We start from the raw sequence: 14,344 nt of genomic DNA on the forward strand, positions 1-14,344 counted from the left end.
TTAGAAAAAATTCAAAATAACATGAAAACCATGAATTTTATTTAATTACTTTTTTTAGTCTTAGGTTAGTGGTATTTATTATGTCATAACTTAGTGGTCCTGGGTTCTCGGCTATGTCATAGGGACACTATTTTGGATGAGTGTTCCTGGTGACACGGGTGGACACGTTCAGACACACTAACATAGACACATACAACTATTATTTTAATATGTTTAATAATATTTAATACTTTTAAATATTTATTCAATAAATTTACTATTAAAAATTCAAGAAATACTTTTTTATTGATTAAAATTTAAAAAACCAATGCCCTCGTGTCCTATTTTTCAACAAAAAAACCAACTTTGGTCGAACTCACGTCACGAGTCCCCGTGTCCACGTTTATTTTTTTGACATGGGTTTCGAGGCTATTTTCCAAAAAGATTCTCTAACCCAAAAACCAAGTAAGGATCTTGGAGGAATATTTCGATAACAAAGCAATATGGGGACCATCTCTGTCCCGTTACGTTTTCACCATTGTAGCCGTACACCGAATCCAAACCAAAACCGGTAGTTGGATATATCCATCTCACAGCAAGACGTGAGCTGAACATCTTGTCGTCTCACGCCTTCAGTTGACCGCGCCGGCGCAGCTCCCCCCCTGATCCTCCATCGGCGCGCGACGCGAAGGGGAAGAAAGATGGCGAGATCCAGAGGACAAGGTTTCGCCTCCTTCCGTTTTTCCCTCTTTTCTTTCTTTCTTTCTTTCTTTCTTCTTTTCGAAGGATTTGGCTTTGTTTACCTTCCTTTCTTTATTCGTTCGGTGCAAGTCTGGCGGATGATTAGGAGTTTCGGAGTTCTTGCGTTTAATTTCAAATTGTGAAGCTTTTTGACTCGGCCGATATCCGTAAAACTGTTGTTTGTTCGTTATAGTGTTTTGGCGGGAAGAGATTGGGGTATTCTTGAATCGGAATAAGAAATTTGGGCGCATTTTTTGTTGTTGCGGGGGTTTAGAATGCAAGCAGATTGTTAGTTTTCGTAGGAATGATTGTTTCGTTGGGCTTTGCGATTGCTAGTTTGTTTGGTATCATTTTTTTTATCGGGGCCCCTCTTTCGCAATTCGATTCTATTCGACCATTTATGTCGGTTAGAAGTTAGCATTGTGTAAGAAAAAGAAACATTTTATCGGATTTCTGATGATTTTTTCGAGATTTTAACCGTACAGATGTGTTCAACATGGTTGATTTACTAGAAATCTATACTTGGATCATGCATTTTGGATGGAAAAATGGTATTTGGAGCCTCAAAACTTTATGAAAATTGTAGGCCGTTGATTCTTGAAACCTTATAAAAACCTATCCATGCATCGAAACCAAATCCTCCAAGAACTTATTCCTATAAAAACAAGCATATAGATTACCTCTTTACCATCAGAATTTTGAAAAAACACAGGAAATCAGATAAAATGTTTTATTTAGCACCATGCCATATTTAACAGGGATCCTGTATCCTATATATATGTTTTGTACCATGATACCATATGGTGGTACACACTCTTGTTTGCATAGATCTGGCTACCAAATGGTTCATCTAACCATAGAGTTGTGTTTAGCATGATTTATTCATTATATTAGAAGGTTTTACCATGTTTAATGTCATAAGATTTCATTTTTGAGATGGTGAAAATCAACGGCTCACAATTCATGAAAATAAAGGTGGTTTAAAAATAGTATAAAATACCATGTTTGAGTCAACTTTAACGCATGAAAGTAATAAATATAATATGATAGACATGATCCAATGGTTAGATTTTGCTTTTGGAGCTTACATCTATGTAAATCTAGTGTGTACCACCATAAGCTATGGTGGTACATTACCACCATAGAAGCACTATATATATACATATTAAATGAAACATGCTAAATGGGTTTTTGGAGTTTTTTCGGTGTATTTTAGGAATTCTGACCCCATAGATGTGTTTAGTGTGGTCGATTTACTAGGAATTGACACCTGAATTATGTTTTTTGATGAGGAAAAAAAGATATTTGGAGCCTTGAAACTTTATGAATGTATTCGGCCCTTGATTTTTCAAACCTTATAGAAATTTACCAAGTCTGGATCAAAATGTTCCAGGAGTTGATGCCTATAAAATCAAACACATAGATCACATCTGTACGGTCAAAATTCAAAAAATAAAACAAACAAAATCCCCCAAAACCCATTTAACATGTTTGATTTAGTATATTTCATTTAACATGTTTTCATCACTCTCTCTCTCTCTCTATATATATTTATTTATTTATAAATATATATGTATGTCACACAATTGAATCCTTTGCATTGATGAGCTTGAGTCAGCACCTTAAAAGTACAATCAGTAATATTACTGGAGTTTGTTGGCCTACATTTGACCTTGGAGAAGGTGCATGTGAACCCTAGATTTCATCTGAAGTCTTTGAGATTTTGGCCTTGAGAACTTGTCTTGAGTCCTTGGATTGATCACTTTGAGAAAGTCATATAAGCTAGTGTCTGGAATTTATGGAGTTTCCCCCTCTCTTAGCTTGGACTCTATTGAACCCAAGGTTGATTGATTAATTACATTGATTAATTCAACTGACTCTTGACTCTATTCTTGTTGACCAAAACCAAAGATGGCTTTCTGTAGAATGGACAAGATTTTCATGGGCTTCTATTGCTTGAGTTTTTGTTGTTTCTTGTCTTGTATTCTTTTGGGTTCTCTTTATCTACAGCAGTTTTCTGCATCTTCTTTTGACACCTTTGAAAGTCTAATAATATGTTGCTAGTCACATGCATAAGTGATGTGCAACGACTATAGGTACTTGACAAATTCCTCCCCTAAAGTATTCTTGTTGGGTTTTTTGGTACATGTTGACTATTGGGATATTCCATTTGTGTTTCCTGTTGTTCTATAGTAGATTTCTTTGGGATATGGCATTGTTTCAATTAAGGTTCATTTGGTTTTGTCTATTTTTAACTATTTAATATTATTCTCATGTAATAGATGTCACTAGCTCACGTGGAATTCTCATTGAGAGGAAGATTGAATTACTTGAAAGCTTTGCCAATAAGGTAAGACCTTCAAAGATAGCACATGCTCTTTAAATTTTTTGAACTGAAAAGTATATGTGGATATAATCATACTGTGCTGCAAAGTATTGCATAGGGATGGAATATCAAATATCATGATGTGCAGTAACTTACAAGAGGTTATTTTCCAAATACATTGTAATTTCAAATCAAACAAAGATTTGTATCACCTTGAGTTCTATAGTGTGGACTTGTTGTGTGCTTCATGGGGGAATAAGCTGCACTTGGTGACACTATTGATATGGCATCATGTGGTATTAGTTGTTTTTAATTGCATATTTGCATTAGGAAATTCATTATTGAAGCTTCATTTAATCTTTAATCTCCTCACATGTACTTGTTTTTCTTATCCTAAAATTGCAGTCATATGGTGTGGATGTTAAAGTAATTAATTTATTACCCTTTGAAACTTCTAAACTTTAGAACTTTGGTTGGAGGGAATGATAGGGTTGGGGATAGTTTGTTTAGTTAAATTAGGTACGATTCTGTTATTTCATGTTTCCTTATTTAAGTTACTTGCCCAGATGCTTTGCAAAACTAGAATGTGAAATAGGAACGTTTTTTGTTATCCTCATTATTTATGTAGTTCAATGTTTAGGCTTGGGTTCCCAAGGGATGATCTGTGGATACATTTCATTGTGCCAAAGGTGTTTTCAGCAATGATGATATGCGTAGTGATCTGACAACATCTCAGCAGGTATCTGTCAATGAATGCCATAAATCTGTCACACACATAGGTTAAAGTAGTTCGGAACGTGAGGGATAAGGTATATAAGGAGGTTTATGACAAGTTGGATACCAAAGAGGGCGAGAAGGATATTTATAGGCTTGCAAAGATGAGAGATAGGAAATCGAGGGATCTAGGTATGGTTAGATGTATCAAAGATGAAACACAAAGGGTTTTAGTCAAAGATGAGGAGATTAAGGAGAGATGGAAAGATTATTTTGATAAACTATTTAATGAAAGTCATGCTCAAGTTCTTGGAGACTTGTCCATTCCTTTTCATGAGATGAATCGTGACTTCATGCGCAAGATTCAAAAGAAAGAAATTTCAGAGGCTTTGAAGAAAATGAAATCAAGAAGGGCAGTTGGCCCAGATGGTATACCTATCGAGGCTTGGAAATGCTTGGGAGAGAAAGGTTTAGAATGGTTGACAAATCTTTTTAACAAGATTTGGCGGACAAATAAGATGCCTAATGAGTGGAGGAAGAGTACTTTGATGCCTCTATATAAGAATAAGGGTGATATACAAGATTGCACAAACTATCGTGGTATAAAACTCATGAGTCATACTATGAAACTTTGGGAGAGGGTGATTGAGTCTAGGTTGAGGAAGATTGTCATGATATCGGAGAATCAATTTGGTTTTATGCCTGGAAGATCAACTATGGAAGCTATACATCTTCTTAGACAACTTATTGAGAGAAATAGAGAGAGGAACAAAGATTTGCATATGGTTTTTATTGATTTGGAGAAGGCATACGATAGAGTACCTAGGGACGTTCTCTGGTGGACAATGATGAAGAAAGGTGTTTCTCTCAAGTACATTAGTATAATTAAGGATATGTATGAAGGAGTAGTAACCAATGTTCGCACTTGTGGAGGGGTGACAACCAATTTTCCTATAACGGTTGGGTTACATCAAGGATCTGCTTTAAGCCCTTTCCTATTTGCTATAGTGATGGATGAGCTTACGAGATCAATTCAAGAAAATGTGCCGTGGTGTATGTTGTTTGCTGATGATATTGTTTTGATTGATGAGTCTAGAGTTGGGGTTAATGCTAAGTTAGAATTATGGAGACAGACATTGGAAGCAAGAGGTTTTAAGTTGAGTAAGAGTAAGACAGAATACATGGAATGTCGGTTTAGTAAGCAACGAAGTAGTGATGGGAGTGTAGTGAAGCTTGGTGAGCAAGAAATACCGGTGGATGATTGTTTCAAATATTTGGGATTTATCATTCAAAAGTATGAAGAAATTGATGAAGATGTAAATCATAGGATAAAGGTTGGGTGGATGAAATGGAAAAGTGCAAATGGAGTATTGTGCGATCGTAGAATGCCATTGCGGTTGAAGGGAAAGTTTTATAGGACGACTATTAGGCTCGCTTTACTATATGGTACGGAATGTTGGGCTGCCAAGAGACATCATATTCAAAAAATGAGTGTAGCTGAGATGCGTATGCTGAGATGGATGTGTGGAAATACAATAAAAGATAAGATTCGGAACAAGGAGATACGTAATAAGGTAGGCATTGCACCCATTGAAAATAAGATGAGAGAGAATCGTTTACGGTGGTTTGGACATATTCGGCGAAGGCCTAATGATGCTCCAGTTAGAAGGATGGAGAAATGGGAAAATATATTAGTTAAAAGAGGTCGGGGTAGGCCTAGGAAGACATGGATGGATGTGATAGGAAAGGATATGAATGCTTTGAACCTCACCGAGGACATGGCATTGGATAGAAATGATTGGAGGAGAAGGATTCATGTGGAAGGCCCAGAATGATTTTCTTTTTTGGTTCATATCGCCGACCCCAATTGTTTTGGGATGAAGGCGTAGTTGTTGTTGTTGTCACCTCACTAATAAGCAAATAGAATTTCTATAGGGACTGGTTGAACATAAGCACATTCATTGACCATCACTACCCGTTTTACTACTACACATCTTGGTTCGACAAGGATTGCATAATCTCTACTCCTTCCTCAGCTATGATAGGAAAAGCCTACTTCCTTTTGCATGTCAAATGTCGATTTTGAGCTTGAAAAGCAAAGAAAATATACAGCCAGCTGTACCCATCTCTATAAGAAGACAAAATTACCTACCAAAATTCACAAAGAAGAAACACCTTGCTCTATACTTTCCCTTTCAACCACTTCTGATTATGAGATAAGGACCTTGGGTGTTCCGATCAATTATAAATTGCTAGAATCAGTGTTGGAATTACGCTATGTTTTCATGATAAACGAAATGGAAGCATTCTACTATTGCTTCTCTTGTTTGAGGCTAAGACTAGTGCAATTGGTTGTTTTATTTTTGTTTATTTCTGCATACAAGGCCATTAACTTTTGTTTGAGCTTCTTCTTGTCATAATAACTGGAGTTGTATCCATTGGTTACATTTTTTTTTAGCAAAGTTGATCATGGAAAAACATAGTTATTTATGTTTTTTGGATGCTCTTCTGCTCAAAATGGACTTGATTGGAATATTATCTGCATCACCACATTATTTGTATGGTGTATGGCATATTAAGATTGGACTGATTAGTGCATGAGTTTCCTTCAACAGCTTGATATAGATATTTCTGGTTGATCCTTTTCTCATTCAGAAATGCCTTGCAGATTAGTAATCGCCGGTCTTCTAAATGGTTGAATGATCATTTACTGATGGAGCTTGTTCCTCCATTGAACGCAGAAGAAATTAGGGGCCTGTTTGCTCCACCTCCATGGGGTAATGAACAATGTTAAATTTGCTCTCCAGTAGGTCCTGATGTAAGTTTTTTTTATATCATGTTATGGAGTGGAGCTAACCAATTTCTAGTGGCAATGCATTTATAATATGTACATATTGTGTAGTTGCTTACACGTTCCACAAATATTGATAACTGTACATCTTGTCTTGATAGCGTATGTCACTGAGGATATGTTTGATCGCGCAGGACGCTGTGACGATCAAACGCTGGAACGGTAAAACACCATTCCAACCCCCTGTTATGCTGAGAACAGGACGAGGCGAATACGACTTAAAAAAATAATTATAATAATCAGGCGGAGGGAGGGGGGTCTAACCCGACCCTCTCTCATTCTCCCCCCCCCCCCCCCCTCTCTATCTCTCCTTGCAACGGCCATGCAGGAGGCCGACGGTGAGGCCAACGACAAGGCAAAAGGCCTGCTCTCTCTTTCTCTCTCAAGTGCTCGTCCCTCTCTCTCTCTCTCTCTTTCTTCCCCTTCTTCTTCTTTGATTAAGGTTTTTTTTCTTTGATTAGGAGTTTTTTCTTTGCTTTTCATTGATTAGGGTTTTTTTCTTTGATTTTCATTGATTAGGGTTTTTTTCTTTGATTTTCATTGATTAGGGTTTTTTTCTTTGATTTTTATTGATTAGGGTTTTTTTTCTTTGTTTTTCATTGATTAGGGCTTTGAATCAAATATCTTTAATTAAGGCTTTCTTTTGATTTGATTAGGGTATTTTTTCTTTGATTTTTTTTATTAGGGTTTTGAATCAAATACCTTTAATTAGGGTTTTAGATATTTAATTTGATTAGGGCTTTTTCTCTTTGATTTTCTTCGATTAGGGGTTTAAATCAATTTTCTTTAATTAGGCTTCTTATACTTAATTTGATTAGGGCTTTCCTTGTATTTGATTAGGGTTGTTTTTCTTTGATCTTCTTTCATTAGGACTTTTTATCTTTAATTTTACGGTTTATTTATGGTTTCTTTGATTTTATGGTTTATTTTTCTTGTAGTTTAGTTTTTTTTGGGTTTATTTTCTTGCATTTTAAGGTTTTATGATTTATTTATGGTTTTCGCAGTTTATATAAAAAGTATGAATTCTTATTTTTTCTCAAATTACCCAAATATAAACATTTTTTTTGTAATTCGATCCAGTTTGATCCAATATGACACCATAATTTTGTGATCAACTTTCATAATTTGATCCAATATGACACCAATTAAAGCATTTATATATCAAAAGATTATCAATTCTTATTTTTTCTCAAATTACCCAAATTTTAAACAATTTTTAGTTTTTAGATCCAATCTGAGATCCATATCCAAAACTAAAATCCATAATAAACATGTTAAAACACTCATATGGTTGGTTGCATCGAGTCATTCGATCCAAAACGAAGTTATCCGACCCATTATCCATATGTGTTCAAGCTGTCCACACAATGTAAAAATCAAACGCTGGACACAAGGAACACAACTTCTTGTCCAATCGAAACAAACACTGGATATAGTATAGTTGTTACAGAATAGACAGAACATGCATTTTGTCTGTTATGTTCTGATGTTACGTCCAAACATGGATGTGCCATCAAACGCACCCTGAGGGATCACATACAAAGCATTAGGGTGCTTGCCTCATCAAAAAGGTCTCATCTCTTAATTTTCTTTTTGATACAAACCAGTCTTTGGAAGAACATTGCCTAGTAATATCATGTTTCAAAGCTTTATATTTTGTTGCTGAGTTTATTGTGTTAGATTGTGGAATTGCATCTCTTTCCTGCTTACTTTTATCCTGCCTGCACGACATAGCTATATGACTCTTTATAAGGCCCATTTTCAGTGTATCATTTTGCCTAAAAATATTTTAATTTTTTGAGTTTTCTGAGTGATATTGCTTTTCAATGAAATCCACTTGTTAGTTGTTTTAGCAAGTCCCTTTTTGCTACAAAGTGTGCTTAAGTATTTTCTTTTGGAGCATGGTTGATTTGTTTTTTCTATCCCACCATTTATTCCTTGTGGCTTTTACTTAATGTAGATTGTATGCAACCTTTGCCTTTTGTTCCAGGTGACAACACGCCATTATCACCATTTTGTATGACAAATATTGGAGAATGGGATCGGTTCCGAAACATTGACATGGATGAAGAGGTTTTGTGCAATCTCCATGAAAGCTCACAAGGAACACAGTGTCAAGTCATGAGCATACCATAGTTTTCTATTAAAATTATCAAGAATATAATATCTTTTTCAATAATCAAGACAAATCTTGGAACTAGACTTCCATAAAACATCCACTTGAAAAGTTTTTTTCCAATGCCTGACTACCATTACTGGTCATAAACTATACAATGTTACATTGAGTTAGACCTTTTCTACTTGTATTTCATAAATTTTTTTGAAGTTTTCCGTTCAGTCTCTGTGAAAAGTAACAGGAGACAAATTACTGACAGATTGTATCACATCATATCTTCCCATATTATACTTGTTCCATTGTTGAACAATTTGGATTCTTTTTGTGTTTCACAGTATTGCAATGCTTACTAAATATATTGGGTTTCACTCGATCTTTAAGAGCATGATATATGTACTTGTATGGATGATAGTCTCAATCATGATATTTCTTAGCTTTCATGACCTACCTTCTCTAATCTTGTCTTTTCAGATACCAGAAACTGTTTTTTTTTTTAAATTCTGGAAAGTATTTGTTTTGTTTGAGATGCAAGTTTTCTCCCCCTTTTAGAGAGGGCTGGTTTGTTATGGAGATGATATCATGTAATTGGAAGTGTATCTCTTGCAGTATTTTTTCTCTTGCCATTTGTTATGTGATAATCTTAAAGAAATCATAATTACACACAAACCACTATGTTCATATTCATGTTTGTATGATAGGTTTAGTCACATATCTACAACTTAACTTCGTGCAATCTACATTAGTGTCATAAGCTGCATTTACTTTCTATAGTTGTTTGAATTTTATTTATTTATTTGTCTTGAAGCACCTCCAGTTGCTGATCAACTTCATGATAAATTTTCTCAATATTGTTTAGATCAACCCATAATGGCAACCTATGATGTAGCAGTTGGATGTTTTGGTTTCCAATAAAACAGCCATCTGTTGCTCAATATGTTTTGAAGATTGGCAAGTGAACATGGCATTTCCACCTGTATACAGATAGGTGCAGTTTGATGCTCCCTGTGATTGGATGCATGCATTTGGAATCTATGGGATGCACGCTTCCCAACCTGTGGGCTGGAGTTGCTCCCATGTATTGGCTGCATTTCACTTTTTTAAGAGCTTATTTAATTATTTAAATTAAATATGTAAATATTCATGAAGAAGATGTATAAAGGGTCATGCCATGCATTGCAATGAAATGTAGGGGCTCTGTGTAATGTAGAGAAATTGTCCACAGACCCTCAAAAAGGGTACAGACACAAGCCATTAAGGGCATACGACCACAAGGTCACCAAGGGCAGAAGAGTGTCACGAAATGACACGAAATCTGAGACACAAGAAATATAAAAGAATAACAATTTTATCAAACATAAATGAAATCCAAATGCATTCTCATAATGCATTTGGCTAGATACAATAAACCATACATACCTAATGCAAAAGCCAAGAAGCCACTAAGAGCAAACGCCAAGAAGCCACTAAGAGCAGGAGAGCACATACTTAAAATATTAATTTTAACAAATACACAAAATATGTATGAAGAAAGACATAATATCCAAAGAATTCATGCATCACAATATGATCCTATAGATCTAATGCATGTTAAGATACAAGCAAAAGTGCCTAATACTCAATACAAGAGCATGTATTACAAATCTAACTATGGAAACAATATGCTTTTTCACAAGAAAACATGTCATGCATGAAGAAAACATATCAAAATCTCATGACCTCACTAAGAATTATAAAATGCCCACGCATGAAAATATCCTCATGCATATACAAAACTCTCAGAACATCATACATTATCAAATAAGGCTACTAAAGACCTCACACAATAGATAATTTAAGAATATGTATACACACAAATTCCACAGGTTTCTAACTCATGCTTACAAACTAGCCTCAAGCTCCTCAACAAAAGATCACAACCCTCAAAACTAAAAAAATCATGAATTTGAAGTCAAGACATAAAGAAGACATGCTTTGACATATATAACTACGAGGTACTCGAATAAAGCATCTATTTGCCACAAAAACAATAAGAAACATATGCTCAAGAATACTAGATCACACATGTGTACATTAAATAGAGTTCAAAAACATAAGAATCAAACTATATCATGCATGTATATATATCATTTCTCAAAATAAAAAATATTCTAAATCATATCAAATTATTTAAATAAAATTTTAAATCAGCAAATATGAATGCAATTAAAACCAAGAAAAGGACAAAATAAGTTTAAAAAACATTTATTTTTTTTTTAAATAAAACCCAAGAATACCAAAAATAGTTCAAGGTGGTCAATCATTTGCTAATTAACAATCATAAAACAAGGAAGTTCCAAAAAAGAGTCTTCAAAATAACAAACAATTTTTAATAATTTTCCTAAGATAGGATAAATAAGCTCTTTCTTATGTATAATGCATGGGATATGAAACTCAAGCAAAATAACCATATATATAAAGATTTAAGACCAGATCAAGATCTCTCTTCAATCCAAGTCATGCATCGATCACGACTCCTTCACGAAACACAAACTCGAATCAAAGGATCCCAATATCCAAAGAAACAAAAAACCAAGAAAATTTTCTTGGCTCTAATACCATGTCACGAAATGGCATAAAATCCGAGACAAAAGAAATACAAAAGAATAACAATAATTTTATCAAACATAAATGAAATCCAAATGCATTCTCATAATGCATTTGGCTAGATACAATAAACCACACATAGCAATGAGGAAAAACAAGACATAAAAAATAAATATTTTATTAATGAAATATATTCACTCAAATATATAAGTCAACCTCACTACAACACTAATGCACACACACACACACACTATATACATCCATCCTTTCTCACCCATACAAAAAAAGGATGAGCAATATATAAAGGAAGACATAATGGCTTCTTTGACTAGTCAAACTAGCCATTAGAGCTAGTCCTCATCAAACTAACCATTAAAGCAAATCCTAATGGCTCCATCAGGACCCAATGCCCCAATTAAGTGTTACACGGTCACTAATCGATTGAATATAGGGGTAAGGCCTTGTTGATGAAAGACACGTATGAGGATGGATTTAACCCAGGCTCAAAACCTCAATACGACATGGAGGTTGAGGATGCCGAGGAAGAAGAGGCGGTAGAAGACTCGTTGCTACCTGATAGAGGTGAAGCTCTCATTACTAGGAGGATTTGTCTAGCCCCTAGGCAGGACCCGAGGGATAGGCGGCTTAAGAACTATATTTTTGAGTCTGCATGCAGATGGCAAGGTGTGTAGGTTTATCATCAATTCGGGATGTTGTAAGAATGTCATATCCGCAGAAGCTGTGTCAAAGTTGAAGTTGAACACGAGAGCACACCCTAGGCCACGCCAGATGTCATGGCTTCAAAAGAGTGTGGATGTTCAGGTCGATCGTCAGTGTCTAGTTAAATTTTCCATTGGGAACTCATACTTCGACCAGGTCTGGTGTGATGTCCTTCCCATGGATGCGAGTCATTTGATTCTGGGCAGACCTTGGCAGTTTGATAGGTCTGTGATACATAACGATAGGACAAATACCTACTCGTTCACATATGAGGGGAAAAAGATCAATTTATTATCTTCTAGGGATTTGCCACTGTTAGATTTTATAAATCCAAAGTTTTACCATGCGTGAATGATGAGGAGCAGAGGAAGAGAGGAGCTGCAGAGAAAACCTTGATTCCCAATACAGGAATCGACTGCTTATAATCCTGTCATTATATGCTGTTACTAATACAAATTTAGGGTACTAAAATACCCTTTTACAATGAGGAGAAATTATATATGTGCCATTAATGAAAGGATGCATGATCACGGGTCTGGACCTCGATCCGTGAACCAACCACGTCTTTTCACCCTCCCTCAAGTTGTGCATGGTTTTGAACCATGAACAACTTGCCTTTTAACATCCAAAACCTGTCTTTAGTCAAACCTTTTGTGAATATATCAGCCACTTGATCGGTGGTTCGTACAAATTCAGGCTCAATCTCTTTCTCTTCTACCTTTTGTCTCACAAAATGTTGATTTATTTCGATGTGTTTGGCACGAATGTGATAAATGGGATTGGATGACATATTTATGGCACTTTGATTATCACATAAAAGAAGGGATTGAGAGATTGATTCTCCCACTTTTGTCATAATCCATGTAGCTTCAACAGTAGTAGCTGTCATTGACCTATATTCGGCTTCTGTACTAGATCTAGCAACAACCTTTTGTTTCTTACTGCTCCAGGATACCAAATTCATCCCAACATACACACAATGGCCTGATACGGATCTGCGTTCGTCTGGATCTCCCGCCCAGTCTACATCAGTATAGACAATAATTTCATGTGCACTTTGCTCATTTGTCCTTTTTTTGTACAAAAGACCATCCCCAACAGTTCCTTTCAAGTACTGAAGTATCCGCTTAACCGCCTCCATATGCCTTTCACGCGGCTTATGCATAAACTGAGATACTTGATTTACTGAGTAAACAATATCAGGTTGAGTGAAAGTGAGATATTGCAACATGCCGATTATGCTACGATATCTTGTAGGATCCTCATACAAATCTCTATCTTGAGAACTGAGTTTCTGATGAAGGATACTAGGAGTTCCCAAAGGTTTGCAATCCTTCATACCTGCCTTGTTGAGAACATCAATAGTATACTTATGTTGGGTGAGAGTCATTCCTTCAGAAGTACTGTCAACTTCAACCCCAAGGAAGTATCGTAGTTTACCAAGATCCTTCATTTTGAATCTATGATTCAAGAGATGCTTAACCTCCTCAATATGAACTTTGAAGTTCCCTGTGATGATAATATCGTCTACGTATATCAATAGGAGAGTAACGGTGTCTTGGTTCTTGAATATAAACAAAGAACGATCAAGGAGAGAGCGCCTAAAACCATATTTTTGTATTTCCAGAGAGAAACTATCAAACCAAGAACGAGAAGCTTGCTTCAACCCATATATTGTCCTTTTTAATTTGCAAACGTATTTTGTAGAATTGCCTTCTGCATATCCAATGGGTTGTTCCATGTATACTTCCTCCTTCAAATTTTCATGTAGAAAAGCATTTTTGACATCAAGCTGACTGATTGTCCACTGATGTTCAATAGGTAAATATAATATGACTCTGATTGTTCCCATTTTTACAACTGGACTAAAGGTCTCATCATAATCCTGTCCCTGCTCTTGCGTAAATCCTTTGGTGACAAGTCTCGCCTTGTACCTTTCTATAGTGCCATCCGGTTTGTACTTTATTTTGTACACCCATTTCGATCCAACTACATTTCTGTCAGGTGGTCTGGGAACAACATCCCAGGTACCACACTCATGTAGAGCCTCCATCTCTTCATTCATTGCTTCAATCCATCTTTTAGAATTTGCTGCTTGAGAAAATGTTGTGGGCTCATCTTCCTTGCCCAAAGCAGTTAGAAACAGTTGAAAGTCTAGTGAAAAATTCTCATAGTTGACCCATCTTTCAATCGGGTGACGAGAGCGGGTGGATCTTCTAACATCTAAAGTAGAAGTAGATGTAGAGGGTGTATCCATTTCTTGATTAAAAATAGTGGGCGCCTCTCTTCCTCATCGGGTATAAACAAAACCTTT

The 14,344-nt window shown here is 35.8% G+C and overlaps 1 protein-coding gene across 1 annotated transcript in view; it reads left to right on the top strand.

Annotated features, from left to right (window-relative positions):
* The first annotated feature begins 512 nt into the window (after positions 1-512).
* The window catches only part of LOC149851307 (R3H domain protein), a 67,586-nt gene continuing 53,754 nt past the window's right edge, over positions 513-14,344 (top strand). Inside the window, exons 1-4 of the mRNA XM_089999953.1 lie at positions 513-702; positions 3,003-3,070; positions 6,429-6,537; positions 8,602-8,684. Coding sequence (XP_089856079.1) covers positions 681-702; positions 3,003-3,070; positions 6,429-6,537; positions 8,602-8,684 — 282 coding nt within the window. The 5' untranslated portion in view covers positions 513-680. The remainder of the gene's footprint in view (positions 703-3,002; positions 3,071-6,428; positions 6,538-8,601; positions 8,685-14,344) is intronic.

Source organism: Nuphar pumila, chromosome 1 (genome assembly GCF_984573655.1).
Source record: "Nuphar pumila chromosome 1, dmNupPumi1.hap1.1, whole genome shotgun sequence".
Classification (NCBI taxonomy): domain Eukaryota; kingdom Viridiplantae; phylum Streptophyta; class Magnoliopsida; order Nymphaeales; family Nymphaeaceae; genus Nuphar; species Nuphar pumila.